Source organism: Cucurbita pepo, chromosome 13, assembly GCF_057944985.1.
Source record: "Cucurbita pepo subsp. pepo isolate OVF chromosome 13, ASM5794498v1, whole genome shotgun sequence".
NCBI lineage: Eukaryota > Viridiplantae > Streptophyta > Magnoliopsida > Cucurbitales > Cucurbitaceae > Cucurbita > Cucurbita pepo.
The window spans coordinates 14,977,003-14,994,743 of record NC_141810.1 but is presented as its reverse complement, the minus strand read 5'-3'; the positions used below and the strand labels follow the sequence as shown (position 1 = coordinate 14,994,743).

The window sequence follows — 17,741 nt, the reverse complement described above, 5'->3', positions numbered from 1 at the left end:
GGTCATCTCAAAATATAAATAAATAAAAAATAAAAAAAAGAAACTAAGCTTAAAGAAAACAAAATAAAAGGATGAGGAGAATATACGAGGGAAAACTAAAGAGAGTCGTCCCTCGTACCTCCATATAAATACAGAGCAACAGTCTTCAATCTGAAACTATCACTTCATTGGCCGATTTCGGTTTTTTTTTTTCTTTGGCCACCAACATATTCTCTCTCACTCTCTCTCTGTTTTTCTTTCTTTCGTCGTTTCTCTTCAACTTCGGGTGTACCCCTCACGAAACTAGGTTTCCGCCTCTAAAATGGTCGCCGAAAAGGGTAAAAAATCCAAGCCTGCCGACAAAGTCGAGGACGACGAAGCTGACCACGTTGACGTCGAGCTCGTCCATTATATCGAGAAGTTACAGGAGGTTCAAGACGAACTCGAGAAGGTCACCTCCCTTTTCACTTTTGTCTTCCTTGAATAGGCTTTAGTCTGTGCATACATTTTTCCGGTATCACTCTATATTAGCGTTTTCTGCTGTTTAATTGTGTAGCTTACCTTGCTGAACTTCAACGTCGTTTTGATTGATGGATATGTTAGCTCAATTACCTTCAAATTTATCTTGCTTCTTTAACTGGTCTTGTTTCTTACATATTTAGTGTGATGAGCGTAAGTTGGTTATTCAAACAGTATTAGACCAGGGCTTGACTGGAAGGCGTAACTTGTGATTAGGGCTAATTTTCTTGGCTTTTGATTCTGAATTATACTTGTGTTACATTGCGGCAATCCTGGTTTGAATAATTTGGTCAAATTTTACCCTAACTTCTCCGTGCTAAAAGTGTAGGGTTATGATAGACTTGAACCGTTTCAATGATTTCTTAACACTCTTTATCCTGAAATTAGATATTTTTCTTCAATCAAGGATGCTAATTACATGGACAACTAATTTTTTTTGGATGGAAAATAATTGTTTTATTATTAGGATTTCAAGGTAAGATCTGTCTTGGTTCGAATATCATGCTATACTACCACTTTATTTCAACCTTCTCTCAACCGTTTGAATGTACTTCCGACTTCTATGCTCTGAGCTATATATCACTGCCTTTCCTCAATTCCTTGTATTCAGTTGGGGAGGACTGGACTCTGCAAAAATTGCAAAGAATCAGGCTGAATAACTCCATAATCGATCACTTCTTAAATGTTGCTTTTGATTTTTTGAAGGCAAGTCATAATTATATTACCACATTCACATTGTATATGCGATCTGAAATGGAGACAAGGACAGTATATCTTATTGCCATTAAATGCCGCAATCTTACGACTCAAGTAGATGCTATTTTGCAAGCATTATACCTTGTTTCAGATTCTACTTTTTTATAATGGTCATGCTTTTCTTTTTCTTGTTTTGTTATGCATTTATGAGGTTGAATTCAATTCTCTCAAACTTCAATCATATCTCTTTCTCTTCTTCTTTGTTTCACGCTTTTTAAAATTGAGAAGATGCATGTAAAAACATTAAGTTGTAAGCCATGCAAATAGGGTCATAATGTCTTATCAAAAAAAGAAAATATTGTCATAATGTGCATCAGAGAATATGTCAATGTTTACTTACCTTATTGTAATTAAATTTATAAGATTATCTAATTGGGGGAGTATTTTCTATAAGTTCATGCTAGGCAATTATAACGTGCATTTAACTTTTCATTACATCAACGAGAAGTGTGTTTCCTCTCTCAAAAAAAAAAAAAAAAATCTTGGATGGAAAAATTCCATTCAAGTTGGCCGCTACTGAAATGACTCTTGATATTCTAATATTAACTGTCACATCTTTATTTTTTAAGTCGTATAATGTTTGCAATATCCAGTTGTAGGTTTCAGCTAACCCATCACGTTTCTTGTTGATGTTTTTTTTTTTCTTTCTTCCATTTACCTTACTGAAGTGTTGCTTCATATCAAAACGTTACATATATGTCCAACTCTAAGTATAGTTTTACAAAAAACATTTAATTTGGATACTTTTCTTTCTCCTTCTATTTTTATATTCTTTGCCTGCTTTCATCTTTTGCAAAATAATCAGGTTGTTTAGTGTGCATACTTTTTTATTTCACTTATTAGGTAATAATATAGCTAGATTTTTCTTTTTTCCGTTTTTTTTATCTTTTAGGTAGAATATTTCCATGTGGGTTTATAACTATTAATGATCGATATGATTCCCAACTTGTATAGAAGTTCTTTCCAATTCAAGATTATAAGCGGTCCAGTGTTGGATCAAAGGATATGATTTCTTGTTCTCCTTCTAGGTGAATAAAAAAGAGTATAAATCTCGAACTGATAGGCAATATGTACAAGACATGCACCATGGCTATGTTCTGCCAATGCCTGATCTATATGGCAATAATGCAATATCTTATATATCATTCAATATTTGATAGATAGACTTGTACTTAGCCTTGAACCTTTGGATCCAACAGGTTAATGAAGAAGCAGGTGACAAAGTTTTGGAAGTTGAACAGAAATATAATGAGATAAGGCGGCCTGTTTATGTGAAACGGAATGAGATTATCAAAACTATTCCGGACTTCTGGTTAACTGCCGTTAGTTCTCTGTTTATTTATTGACATTTTACATATTATCTTTGTGAAGTGTACTTTTCTTTCCCCCTTTGATTCACATGTCCAATGCTTGATTAATGCAGTTCTTGAGTCATCCTGCACTTTGTGATCTTTTGTCCGAAGAAGATCAGAAGGTTAGTTGCTTTCATCTAAAAATGGATATTTCAGCAAGTTTCTTATACTTCAGTTTATTTTGAAGTCCTAATTCAATGAGACTTTTGATTCTGTATTAATCAACTGCAAACAAGTATATACTCTCTTAATTGTTGGTCTCTTATTCTTGGCGCAGATCTTTAGGCATTTATATTCTCTTGAAGTGGAGGATCAGAAGGATGTAAAGATGGGGTATTCCATCATATTTGTAAGTTTCAGCTAACCTGTTTGACTTATACTGTGTCCGTCCATTTGCATCATTCATATCTTCCCTCAATTGCAGAATGTGATAATGATGTCACTAAACTGCTTAAAATTACAGAATTTCAACGAGAATCCTTATTTTGAAGATAGAAAGCTAGAGAAGACATATACGTTCTTTGAAGATGGAGCAATCAAAATTACTGGAACAACAATCCTGTGGAAAGATGGCTTGGTAACAGTTATTTCTATCTAAATAATAATTTATGTGGTTAGTTGGTTCAGATTAATGAGTAATGATAATTTTTGAAGGGTGCATCAAATGGAGTTAACAGTGAGAAGAAAGGGAAGAAGCGACCCTTGGCCGAAGACAGGTGCTTCCTTACCCCTCATTTGATTCCATCCATCTTAAACAAAGTCATAGAACCTCAAAGTTTGACAATGACCTTGGTTTCTCGAGTGAAAGCGTGCTTGAAATTATTGCAGTCTTAAAGCTCAAAATATTTTAACCAACTTTTTTCTTATTTTAAGTTCATAATGAGTTAATTAATGGATGAAAACTTTCCTTGATTGAAATTGATTTAACGTTTAACACTGATGTAAAATGAGCTAGCCCATGTATTAATGCTTTTCCTTCCTAGATGGCGGGGGAAAGATTTTCTTTTAAGGTTAATAAGCCACAGTTACGATTATGTTAAAAAAGTAATCTCTCCCACTCAACCGCAGGGCTAAGCAGAAAGATGAGAAAAGGGTGGTGTGCCATTTATTTGTTTTATATGTTTTTTATTTAATATTTGCCTAGAAATTTCTAGATATAGAGTTGGTTCACTCTATATCTATATTGTTTTATATGTTTTTATTTGTATTATTCATATTATATCTATATTATTTAATAATCTATCTTTCATCAATTCTATGTTAGAAGGGATTCTATTAAGCTTCATCTCTATGATAAGTGGACTCTAAGAGAGCCGCCGACTCCAACAACGGTCTATGTACGATTTATTCTAGATCTGAATAGTTGTCCATCCTACCTTCTCTACATTCTTGACATCCCATCTTTGTCTCAGTAGATTCTTCCAATGACATGTTTCGGCCTTCTCTCCCATTACTTGTCAAAAGTGAGCCAAAAATCTGGTGCAATGCTCCAAAAGAAAATTATTTAAAGCCATAATAAATGAGTAGTTTTCTGTCAACTGTAGTGTAGAATATATCATTTAAAATTTCTAAATCCGTGTATTCAACATAAAGTTTAATTAGCATATTAAAAGGTATTTAAGGAAGAAACTTCTGATTTTCCATTACGTGCTGATGTGATGTGTTACCATTATGCTATTACCCTATTACAATGACTTCATTCTCAATGATTTTTCTTTGTCAAATAGAAAAGTTAAGTTAGTAATACCTTTCTCCACCTTTATGGTTTCTTGTTTTGACATAAATTCAGCATATTTACTCCCTATATTGCACATCAATTTTGATGTATGCAGCTTCTTCAGTTGGTTTGGTGAAACCGAACAAAAAGATATCATGGAGCTTCATGATGAAGTAAGTTTGAACATTTTTCTGCCCTGTAATTATATAAATGCCCAGCATGTCCTCTTGTTAAGTGTTAACTAGTGCACTTCCCTTTCTAGTCATTTGAATTGCTGCTCCAGTTAGATATTACAGTTGTGCCAACCTTGTGGAGAACAAAGCTAGATATAATAACTCGTTTCAGTTTCTCTTCTTGTAAGAACTCAATGCTTTGGGCTGTACTTACGTGCTGGGTTTCTTGACTTAAAATGCAGGTAGCTGAGATAATTAAAGAGGACCTGTGGCCCAATCCTTTGAAATATTTCAACAACGTAATCTCCATCTCCTTTGTTATCACTTTACCTATTCTTTGAGCCCCCCCCCCCCCCCCCCCCCCCCCCCCCCCTTTTTTTTTTCAATTGTTCTGCTTGTGGAGATACCCCCTCCCCCATCAAGCTCAGTTGCCGCGGTTGTTCTTTGTTTTTTGTTTCCTTCCCCCACTTCGGAGTCTGGAATGCCAATCCTTCAAGCAAGAAAAATGAGGGTTCTTCTGATTTCTTTTCAGGATATTGATGAAGATGAAGAGGAGTCTGATGGAGAAGATGAGGAGGAGGTAAACAAGATTAAATTTTACTTTCACCGTTGCACTCAAATATATGGATGATATTTTGGGTTCTGCCTTCTGCTTTCTTCCTATTCTTGAATCACCCGGCATACATCTTTTAGACAATCATTCCCGAGCCTTCATCCAGTTAACTAAAACCCATTCATTCTCACACAATTGATTATAAGATTCATATATATACATGCATATAAGTTTTTGAAATATAGTACATGGTCCAAGTCTAGTGTTCTGCAACTGTATTGTTACTTTAACTGCCCCGTACATGTAGCCGAGCTAAAAATTCAAGAGTAATCATCGAACTTTGGATGATTAATGTGTAGGAAAATGGAGATGAAGACGATGATGATGGCGAAGAGTGAACCGTAAAGGACAACCCTTGTTAGACACACCCCGTTAGGTACCCTCCTTTTTTCCCCCTTGTTCCTGTTAGACACACCCCCTTAGGCACCCTCCTTTTTCCCCCATTGTTCCTGTTAACCTAGGATATCAAATTTTCCAATCTGGGATACTTATTAATGCATGGTTGTCATATTTATACATCAATGTGCTATTTTACCTTCTAGGCTATTTTGGCCTCCCCGTATCATTTAATATGCAGCCCCATCATTTTCATGAGTTGGCCTAGTGGTCAATAAGTGCCAAATGGGATTAGAGATCAGAGAGAAGAAGGGGTTCTTACTTCTAGTGGCCACCGACCTAAGATAATGGTAAGCTGTGATTGGTTGCACATTTTTTTATGTAGATTTTATTTTTTCTTGATGACTTTTTAAAATAATAATTGGGGCATATAAATAATATTATATGCCCCAACTAAGCCCATCATTTAGTGGGGTAATTTATTATTATTTTTGTTTATAGTCTTTTTTTTTTTTTTTAAAATTCGACGAAGATTCGAACCTCTAACCACAATCTTTATTAAATACTCATTAATCATAATCTTTATTAAACACTCATTAATCATGCATAATTTGGGATTAATTACCAACACATGATAATGGTACTAAGAAAATCAACCTACTTTAATTTTTTTTTTTTTAGATGTTTGAAACTGAGTACAAACATGTTAAATCATATTTACATTAATTTCTATAGTACAGTCTACCAACATTGCTTTCAAAATGGTTGCGACAGAAGAAACATCAACCAAACAACCTTGTAAATTTTCTTATGGCCTTATCTTACTTAATCAAAAAAAAAAAAAAAAAAAAAAAAAAACGAAAAATTTATATGGATCACAGAAGTATTGGGCCCACAGTCCATTGAGAAATGATCCACATGCATTGTTTGATGGGACAAGAGTCCCAAGAAAATCTCCATTAATTTTGGTCTGCAAATGACATATGGGCCTCATCTTTCCCACAACTTTGGGCCCTTATGCTTGTTCTTAAGCCTGCCCTAACCATCAATAGAAGACAGCCTACGTATTTGCATTTATTTTCATTCCCCACATTTTTCAAACATTTATAAGACTTCCATTTATTTATTTAATAAAATAAAATAAAAAAGATGATTAAAAAGGGGTTTGAACATGGGCTGTAAATTTACGATGATAATATGGCCGCAAAGCTGAGCATATTTTAGTAACAAAAGGTGATTAAAGCACAAAAGGGAAAAGAAAAAACAATTATTTAATTTGACTGTCTACAAGGGAGCATAATTAGGATTAGTAGGACATGTTTTTTTTTTTTTTTTTTTACTTAATTAGTTTATGTGTTTTTGCTTTATCCATGATTTTCAGGAAACTTTTATGTCATATATTAAACACTACTTAATATGAGCTTACATGAATATGATATTCAAGTTCTTATGAGCTCAAATGGGGATGCCTAATCATTTTTAGCTTCCTGGTTTTCATAGCAATCTAATCATCATATATTAGTTGTACAAACGCTCGTACATTTAGTAATGATCGAGTTGTGTTAACCACTATTAAACTATCATATTATTATAATTATGATATAATATAGTAATGTCTTACCCGCATTGAACTAAAATTTAGAATCTAGAGTTGCTATTTGACGACTACGATATAACTTCTAAAAGTAAAGACTATTTCCATAAACTAACACGGGTCTTTTTAACGTGCGATTGAGATCATTTAACTATCAACATCGTATCCAAATAAATAAACGAGGAAAAAAAAAAGTAATTTACAAAGATTGTGGTCCAAGCCAGAATCCAGGTTTTGAGATTCTGGTCATTCAGCATCTTGCTAGCTCCCTCCAATTTTACAGCTATTGGCACCCACATGTGGCATCATCATCATCATGTGGCTCACTTCTTTCATCATTATCACAATTGCTAGGAAGGCTTCAATTTTATACTTCATATACAAGAACAATAATTCAATAATACGAACCAATAGCACGAATGTACAATATCGACTCACGTAGACTCTACGAGACTCGAGTTGTTTTGGTCGATGAACTAATTACTTACATGTAAGGTTTGATTGGAGGTGGAAAGGTGCATGAAGTTTAGGAAATGGCATAGCATATGGGATGGATGGAAGCAAGAATTATAATCCAAAATGGAAGAAGCAGAGCACATGGAATGGTGAGAAAGCGATGAAGAATTGTTTAAATTAGTTAACCAAAACAGATGTTTATGTCTCCAAAAGTGAATACAAAGCTGTCTAATCCATCCTCTTCTCATTTTAAATCCATCCAAAAGCATTTTGGTCTTTGTGAGTTCTAAAATAACTGTACCAACTACACTTGGGGTCTTCTTATGCTCTTTCATCTCACCTTTTCCAAACACAAACCCTTTTCTTAATTATGAACACTTGGAATAATTATAAAAATCCTAATGAGATGTGATTTCCAACCACAAAAACTCATCAAATTTTAGTTTTAATTATGTGTATACCCTCCAAATTCGCATGCTCAAATCATTTTCCTTTTCTTTTTCTAATTCACATTTACCAATTTGTTTTCGTAGACTCCCATCATTACATAAAATCTCACGTCAATTGAAGAGGAAAACGAAACATTCATCTCAAAAGGGTGGAAACCTCTATTCAGTGAACACATATTAAAACTTTGATAGAAAACTCATCAGAGAAAATCTCTATCCCACATAACATGTGTTAGTGATAAGCTTAGACTGTTACACTATATTACAAGAATAAATAATTATACATGAAAAACATCTTTTCTATTTGAAAATGAATATGAAACGACATACGTTTTGCAATTATTAAGACAACATTTCCAATCAAATGTCATTTTTGTAATACAATTTTTTTTTTTTTTTATTGACTTTATTTAGTATAGTCTATTGTTTCATATACATTGTACATAATTCATATTAGATTTAGATTGAATTGGGCCTAGCGGCCCAACTATATGTATAATTGGGCTCTATAAAGGGTAGGCCCAATTATTTTATTTTTCTTTTTTATTTAATTTGTATATACATTTTGAGTTCCATTACTCTACATTTATTTCTTTGTACCTTTAAATAACAACAAAAATAAATAAAGTAATTTAAATCAATTCCAACTGTGACTCTATTTAAATCAACCCATACACTATATTTTTATGTAATTATATCAAACTTTCTTTCTCACACATAATCAGTATTTATTTAATAGCATGTGGAGTGGACATTTTTATGTTATATTCTATTTATTAATCTAATCATCTTTTATATATATATATATATATATATGTATATATATATATATATATGTTCTGTAACACTGAGCAGCTTCCATTCAAAGCTCGGTCCTTTACTGACTGTAGACCCCATTCGCACTGTCCAAAAAGAAAAACGTAAAAATAAAATTAATTTTCTAAATTTTAAAATTACCCCACAGTTAATTTTCTCTAAATTATTTTAAAATTGACTAATTTAGGAAATGATCACGAGTTTATACTCAAAGAAATATTGTCCCATTAGTACGAAGCTTTTTGAAAAGTTATGCTCAAAATGGACAATATCATGATATTTGGAGAGTCGTGTCTATAATAATAGACACGACTCTCCAAATGTTATGATATTGTTCATTTTGAGCATAAGCCTTCGTGGGTTTACTTTGAACTTTCCAAAAAGCTTCGTACTAATGAAGATAGTATTTTTTGAAGTATAAACTCATGATCATTCTCATGGGTAGAAAGTCTTTTGGGGAAGTCCAAAACAAAACCATGAGAGCTTATGCTCAAAGTGTATAATATCATACATTGGAGAGAGTCGTGTTAATCTAACAATAAATAAATAAATAAATAAATAAATAAATATATATATATATATATATATATATATATATATATATATATAATATTGGAAGTTTTAGAATAAAAGGGTGAAAACAAATAAAAAAGAGAATTTTTAGGTGAAAAAGCAACAACGAAAGAAAATAGTTAAAAAAAAAAAAAAAAAAAAAAAAAAGTGTGGTTAAAAAGTCAAGAGATTAATGATTTGGGGACGAGAAAGGGAAAAAAGAAACATGTTTGCGGTTGGTTGTGTAATAGTCTCAAAGAATAAGGGCTTGAATGCAATTTAAGGTAGTGTAGCTAAGCTCACGTCACTGTCGTGTACTGTTAATCTCCATTCACAACCATTCACAAACTGCCACCTGGACAAACCTTTCATTCTTATTTCACTTTCTGTCTCCGGACTCCGAAATTAACTAAAATGAAAATAATAATAATAATAATAATAATAATAATAATAATAATAAACTTTTTAAATTTTATTTTTCCTTTGGGATGCTTACGACGTAATAATAATAAAAATAATAATAATAAAAAAACCAGAAATATTAGAAATATTATATCTATTTATGTAACAGCTAAGCCCCATCATAAATTATAGGAAAATTTTAAATAAATTGATTTATACCTTTTTTTTAATAATAATAATATTATTATTATTATTAAGTGGAAATTGGTGGGTTTTAAGTGGCATCTAAAATAATTGTTAAGGAATAGAGGGATCAAATTGCAAAATTTGAGAATAAATATGTAGTTAAAGGAATCACTTTTGAAAATGTCCCAATCTCTCTCTCTCTCTCTCTCTCTATAAGAATCCATTCTCCCCACGCAGTTGTTCCTTCAAATCTCGTCTTCTCCACCTTTGACCACTGCTTTCTCTCTCTCTCTCTCTGTGTTGCTTCCTTTTTGCTCCGGCGAAACAAGGAAGCTCAGTCCTACGACGTTGACACTTCCTTCAAACACTAAAAGCCTTTCCTTATCTCATCTCTCTCTTCAATGCCTAAAATCCCTTTCTCCTTCTTCTTCCTCTTCTCATTGCCAATGGCTTCTTTTTAACCCATTCATCGCACCCCCTTTTCTCTTCTTCTTCTTCTTCTTCTTCTTCTTCTCCTCCTCCTCATCTCCCTTTCTGGTGGGCTTTTCTTGGCCTCCAATGGCGGAACCAGTTGCAGAGCCCAAGGCATTACCCGAACCTGAAAAGAAAAAGGAACACACCCTTCCTTTCTTCCAGCTCTTCTCTTTTGCAGACAAATACGACTGCTTTCTTATGATCCTCGGCACTTTCGGCGCCATTGTCCATGGCTCTTCCATGCCCGTTTTCTTCCTCCTCTTCGGCCAAATGGTTAATGGCTTCGGCAAAAACCAATCCGATTTTCACAAGATGACAGCCGAAGTCTCTAAGGTAACATATATATTTACCCAATTTCTCTCTTCAACCATTCTCATCTTCTTTAGATCTCAGATCCGACTGTTTTCCTCTGTTTTGCACTCTGTTTTTCACTCTGTTTTTCACTCTGTTTTTTACTCTGTTTTGCAGTATGCTCTGTATTTTGTCTACTTGGGTCTCATTGTCTGTGTCTCATCCTACGCCGGTAAGTAAGCTAAATCCTTCGTTTTATCTTTGTTTCTGAATCCAAAAACCCCCAAATTGATGGTATTTGTTGATACTTTTGTACAGAGATCGCATGTTGGATGTACACAGGGGAGAGGCAAGTGAGCACGTTGAGAAAGAAGTATTTAGAGGCTGTTTTGAAACAAGACGTTGGATTCTTTGACACTGATGCCAGAACAGGGGATGTTGTTTTCAGCATCTCAACAGACACTCTTCTTGTTCAAGATGCTATCAGTGAGAAGGTAACTTTTTATTCCTTTTCTTTCCAAATGTGAGAAAAATCTAATAGTAGGTAGTTACTTCATTCTGCAAAATCTCCATCTGGGTAGTTGCTATATCATCAATTAAAGCAATATGCGCACGTTAGCCAGATGGGGTTTTACCGCCATTAACACAGTGAATCTAAACCATGAATCAGATCTTTCCTCGTCTTCTTCTTCTTCTTCTATGAATTGGGTTTGATTTTGTTTAGGTGGGGAACTTCATTCACTATCTCTCGACGTTCTTGGCTGGTTTGGTGGTGGGTTTTGTGTCAGCATGGCGACTAGCACTTCTGAGTATAGCAGTAATTCCAGGAATCGCTTTTGCTGGTGGTTTATATGCTTATACTCTTACTGGACTCACTTCCAAGAGTCGGGAATCCTATGCCAATGCTGGCATAATTGCCGAACAGGTCAATTTCTCCTTCTCTGCTCTGTTTTTGCCCTGTTTTGTGCTCTGTTTTGTTCTCCAGAAAAGGCTATACTTTCTTAGCAAACATGTCATCATGATGTTTGTTATTACTTTTTATTGTAAACTTCCAAGAACATAACATCATATGTTTCATAAACGTGTTCGTAACAGGCGATTGCTCAAGTTCGAACTGTTTACTCTTATGTTGGGGAAAGCAAAGCCCTGAATTCCTATTCAGATGCGATTCATAACACGTTGAAAATTGGATATAAAGCTGGAATGGCCAAGGGGTTGGGCTTAGGTTGTACCTATGGCATTGCTTGTATGTCTTGGGCACTTGTCTTCTGGTATGCTGGAGTCTTCATCCGAAACGGCCAGAGCGACGGCGGCAAAGCCTTCACTGCTATATTCTCCGCCATCGTTGGTGGCATGTAAGGCTATCAAAATTAAGAACACTGTGATTTAACTATATATCAAGGTCGATGTTTTTGTTTTTTTGAATGTTTTTTGTGTAATACTATAGGAGTTTGGGGCAGTCATTTTCCAATTTGGGCGCATTCAGTAAAGGAAAAGCAGCAGGGTATAAATTGATGGAGATTATCAAACAGAGGCCTTCGATCATTCAAGACCCATTTGATGGGAAGTGTTTGGATGAAGTTAAAGGCAATATTGAGTTCAAAGATGTCACCTTTAGCTACCCATCCAGACCGGACGTGATGATCTTCAGGGATTTCTCCATTTTCTTCCCTGCCGGGAAGACTGTGGCCGTCGTTGGTGGCAGCGGTTCTGGGAAAAGCACCGTCGTCTCTCTCATTGAAAGATTCTACGATCCCAATCAAGGTTTTTAACGACCATTGCATATAACTAATACACTACATGGCTAGCTTGTGAATTGTCCTGATTTCCTCTGTTTTCGCTAAAAAAACAGGGCATGTTCTGCTGGACAATGTGGACATTAAGACGCTGCAATTGAAATGGCTACGTGATCAAATCGGTTTAGTGAATCAGGAACCGGCTCTGTTTGCAACCACCATATACGAAAACATTCTCTATGGCAAACCCGATGCCACGACGGCGGAGGTGGAAGCCGCCGCGGCTGCAGCCAACGCTCATAGCTTCATCACATTGCTCCCCAATGGCTACGACACCCAAGTTAGTACAATCCCTTAATGGGATTCAATTTCAATACAAGTTTGTTCTTTTCCACAACATAACAACTCTTGAATCAATACCCAGGTCGGCGAAAGAGGATTACAACTCTCCGGCGGCCAAAAACAGAGGATTGCCATAGCCAGAGCAATGTTGAAGAACCCCAAAATCCTTCTCCTCGATGAAGCCACCAGCGCCCTCGATGCAGGCTCTGAAAGCATTGTTCAAGAAGCTTTAGACCGTTTAATGGTCGGAAGAACAACGGTTGTAGTCGCACATCGATTATCAACCATAAGAAACGTCGATTCAATTGCAGTAATACAACAGGGGCAGGTCGTCGAAACAGGAACCCACGAAGAACTAATCGCCAAATCCGGTGCTTATTCCTCGTTAATTCGATTCCAAGAAATGGTTCGAAACAGAGAATTCTCAAACCCATCGACCCGTCGAACACGATCATCACGGCTGAGCCATTCGTTATCGACAAAATCATTAAGCCTCCGCTCCGGCAGCCTCAGGAATTTGAGCTATTCATATAGCACCGGCGCCGACGGGAGAATCGAAATGGTCTCAAACGCCGAAACTGACCGGAAAAATCCAGCCCCAGATGGCTATTTCATTCGTCTTCTTAAACTCAACGGCCCCGAATGGCCGTATTTGATAATGGGCGCTGTTGGGTCTATTCTCTCTGGTTTCATCAGTCCAACATTTGCCATTGTGATGAGTAACATGATCGAGGTCTTCTATTACAAAAACTCATCCGCCATGGAAAGGAAAATCAAGGAATTCGTATTCATCTACATTGGAATTGGGGTTTACGCAGTGGTGGCATATCTAATTCAGCATTATTTCTTTACAATCATGGGTGAAAATCTCACTACCAGAGTCAGAAGAATGATGCTCGCAGGTAATAATTAAGCAATAATAGTCTTCAAACTTCACAAGTTTTTATAAAAACCACTTCAAAAAACTAAGAAATCCTCTGTTTTTTATACAGCGATATTGAGGGAAGAAGTGGGATGGTTCGATGAGGAAGAACACAACTCGAGTTTAGTAGCAGCAAGACTGGCCACTGATGCAGCTGATGTTAAATCCGCCATTGCTGAAAGAATATCAGTGATTCTGCAAAACATGACTTCACTCTTCACTTCGTTCATAGTTGCATTCATTGTTGAATGGAGAGTTTCTCTGCTCATCCTTGCAGCCTTCCCTCTGCTGGTTCTTGCCAACATGGCTCAGGTAAAAAAAAAAAACCAAAACCCACCTTCCAAAACTCCATTAATTTTTACATTTTTACTTCAAATGCATATTAAAAATAACCCACATTAAAAAATGGGTCAGATTCTCTGGACTTTGCTTTTTACAGCCCTTGGAATATAACTTCACTGCATCCCAAGTCCTCTTCTCTGTTACGCGACAAAGAACCTGAAATATTTAACTCCTACCATCTCTGTGCTCTGCACGTGGTTCATCCCAGTGCCTCCCTGCAGCCCTGCTCTGCACTAACTTCTGAAAAAATTGCAGTGTTAAACATTAAAGAAATAACTCCGAAAGTTCATTGCTTTTTAAAAAATTTGACAAAGACAAACAAGCGAGGAAAGCTCTTCGAAATTCCAACAAGATTCAAAAATTGCTCACCCAAGTTGAAAGGCAACTGGGTTTTGTATTCTTTTGCTTCGAGCCCAATGCCTAACTTTTTCTTGGTTCCTCTGTTTTTTAATACTTTTTTTTCTTTGATTAGCGTTACTACAATACACCGATTCTTCTGCATCTTAACAGTATTTATATCAGTTCTTTGTTTCTGATTCAAAGCTTCAAGTTTTGACCATCTCTCTGTTCCTTGAAATCCGAGCTCTCCCTGTTTTCTCTGTTTTTTGGCGGATACCCCATGTGAAAAACTGCACCCAAATTCTCACTCCCCGTGATCTTCATTTATACATTGCAAAGCTTTTAAACTGATCTCTTCACATTTTTCCATAAAAGAGAGAGAAAAAAAGGGTATAGGATAGTTTTTTGGTGCAGAGTTCTGCAACTGACAGCTTCATTATACATTGTCGTCTTTTGGTAATATCTCTTGAAGCGATTCAATCTATCGGGGAGGGGGTTCCAAAAAATGGGGTTCGTTTTCAAACTATAGTACTGACCTCTGACCATTTGTCTTGTGTTGAACAGTACTCTAAATTTGCGCATGCTCCTAATACAGTAATCTATAAATGTTTTAAATTGATCTTTGAGAACAGAGCTTGATTAGAATTAGGCTAAAGTTAATTTGAAGTTTGCTATTGATTATGCAGCAACTTTCTTTGAAAGGATTTGCTGGGGATACTGCAAAGGCTCATGCGAAGACAAGTATGATTGCAGGGGAAGGTGTGAGCAATATCAGAACAGTGGCTGCCTTCAATGCTCAAGACAAGATCCTTTCTCTGTTTCGCAATGAGCTTCGTGTCCCACAGAACCAGAGCCTCCGCCGGAGCCAAACGGCGGGTGTTCTTTTTGGCATCTCGCAGCTCGCTCTGTATGCGTCTGAAGCTCTGGTTTTATGGTATGGTGTTCATTTGGTCAGCAATGGCGGATCGACATTCTCCAAAGTGATTAAAGTCTTTGTTGTGTTGGTTGTTACTGCAAATTCTGTGGCGGAGACTGTTAGTCTTGCTCCTGAGATCATTAGGGGTGGTGAATCAATTGGTTCTGTTTTCTCGATTCTCGGTCGCCCGACAATGATCGACCCCGATGATCCTGAGGCGGAGGTTGTTGAGACGCTTCGTGGGGAAATTGAGCTTCGACATGTCGATTTCGCATACCCGTCTCGACCTGATGTCATGGTGTTCAAGGATTTTAATCTTAGGATCAGGGCTGGTAAGAGCCAGGCATTGGTTGGAGCAAGTGGATCAGGGAAGAGTTCTGTGATTGCGTTGATTGAGAGATTCTACGATCCGATCGCCGGGAAAGTCATGATCGACGGGAAGGACATTCGACGTCTGAACTTGCAATCCTTGAGGCTAAAAATTGGGTTGGTACAGCAAGAGCCAGCCCTGTTTGCAGCCAGCATTTTTGACAACATTGCATATGGAAAAGATGGAGCAACAGAGGCAGAAGTAATAGAGGCAGCAAGAGCAGCCAATGTGCATGGCTTTGTAAGTGGACTGCCTGATGGCTACAAGACACCAGTGGGGGAAAGGGGCGTTCAGCTATCTGGTGGCCAAAAACAACGCATTGCTATTGCCAGGGCAGTTCTCAAGGATCCCACAATCCTCCTCCTCGACGAGGCCACCAGTGCCCTCGACGCTGAGTCCGAGTGTGTGCTGCAAGAGGCTCTCGAAAGGCTCATGAGGGGTCGAACCACAGTAGTCGTGGCACATCGCCTGTCGACAATCAGGGGCGTCGACAGCATCGGCGTGGTCCAAGATGGACGCATTGTTGAGCAAGGCAGCCATAGCGAGCTGCTAAGCCGACCCGAGGGAGCTTACTCAAGGCTGTTGCAGCTGCAACACCAACACATATGAGACTCAAAATTTTCCAATGGAGCAACATGGGGTTGTTGGTTGTTAAACCAAATTTGGGGTCCCATTTTAGATAATGTTTATTTATTTTTCCCCTTTCTCCCTTTTTCATCCTTCCTTTTCCTTTTCTTTTTCTAGTTGTAGATATCAATCCATATCATGTTGACTGCTCCATTTCCAATGGGAAAAGGCAACTATCTTATTATTATTGCAAATTATGGTGCATTGCATGAGCCCCTTTATCCTAATGGTGTCTGTCTATGAATACGAAGCATTTCTTATAAGAGTGTAAAAACTTCTCCCTAGCATACGCGTTTTAAAATCGTGAGGTATCTTAAGAGGAAGCCCAAAAGAACGATATTTGTTAGTGGTAGATTTGAGCTGTTACGACAAAGAGACCCATCTTAAAGCGATGGGGTGAATGATTGCAAAAACCGAGTGATGGGTATTATATTAGAGACTTAAAGCGTAAGGTGAGGAAAGTGTTGGAAGGGCCCGATCAGCAGCAGTTGACATCATCATCAAGATTCAAGTGCACCAAAAAGCTAAAAGAAGAAGGGCAGTGGGTGTGCAGGGCATGCCTTTGAGCCACTTTTTGGTACTTAAATCAGATTGCCTTTATTTATTTTTAAAGGTAAAAAGCTCAGAATTGAATCAAACTTATCACTTCAACACAAATGTGTCCCACATTCATTTATATACTGAAAAACAATGTCCCACAACACACTCAAATTTCTATCAAACTCTTATGATTCATGATGTCAAGTTTGAATTAACGTTATAATCTTTGTTTCGATCTCACTTCTCTTCCGCAATCAAAATTATTCTTGTTTTTTATTATGATGTGAGTCTCATTTTCTTCGTCTTTTTAATTATTAGTACGCAATTTAATATCTATTCACGTATTTTTTTTAATTTTAATTCTAATATATATTTTTAATTGAATTTCTATTTTTTAGTTCAATAATCGTAAGAAAAACACTCCATTAACTATCAAAGAAGATTAAGTTACCATGTAACACTAAATTTATTGTATAAAAAGCATTAAATTAACTAAACCTCACCCATTAATTGCCCTTTTCTGAATAATTTAGACTTCCATTTAATTTATCCTAGTTTAATATCATGTGCAATATGTCACGATGCTGTTCTGTCACACCAAGAAGTTCATCCAAGACGATGACTTGTTTAAATGAGGAGAATGGCACAATTGTACTAAGAATAGAGTAGGTTGTGGCGCTCATGTGCATTCAAGATAGACAAGACTGAAGACGACAGTGCATCATCCAATACACCAAGAAGAGTGTGTATGAAAGCTATTCTAAGGCATAATCAATATTAGAGACAACGAGTCATCATGAGCATCAAAGGCAGGCTCGAAGAGGCCCGAATAGGGTCCTAAGCCATGGTTTCCAAAGACAGTGTCGGACGACTCAGATGTGGTGAATTGTGACCCAAGAGTCAAGTTCAGCTCTTATTTTTAGTCAATAGCAAAGATCACTA

At 36.5% G+C, this 17,741-nt stretch overlaps 2 protein-coding genes across 2 annotated transcripts; both read left to right on the top strand.

Annotated features, from left to right (window-relative positions):
- The first annotated feature begins 159 nt into the window (after positions 1-159).
- On the top strand, positions 160-5,650 carry LOC111808684 (NAP1-related protein 2). The gene is made up of 10 exons (XM_023694821.2): positions 160-430; positions 2,454-2,576; positions 2,678-2,728; positions 2,884-2,955; positions 3,070-3,183; positions 3,261-3,322; positions 4,439-4,496; positions 4,739-4,795; positions 5,029-5,076; positions 5,409-5,650. The coding sequence occupies exons 1-10, from the start codon at positions 302-304 to the stop codon at positions 5,445-5,447; spliced, it is 753 nt and encodes a 250-aa protein (XP_023550589.2). The 5' UTR covers positions 160-301; the 3' UTR covers positions 5,448-5,650.
- A 4,477-nt stretch (positions 5,651-10,127) lies between these two features.
- Positions 10,128-16,486, top strand: LOC111808789 (ABC transporter B family member 19). Its single transcript, XM_023694965.2, has 10 exons — positions 10,128-10,707; positions 10,843-10,897; positions 10,984-11,159; positions 11,390-11,590; positions 11,761-12,020; positions 12,113-12,429; positions 12,518-12,741; positions 12,826-13,645; positions 13,736-13,977; positions 15,033-16,486. The coding sequence occupies exons 1-10, from the start codon at positions 10,459-10,461 to the stop codon at positions 16,239-16,241; spliced, it is 3,753 nt and encodes a 1,250-aa protein (XP_023550733.2). The 5' UTR covers positions 10,128-10,458; the 3' UTR covers positions 16,242-16,486.
- The last annotated feature ends 1,255 nt before the right edge of the window (positions 16,487-17,741 follow it).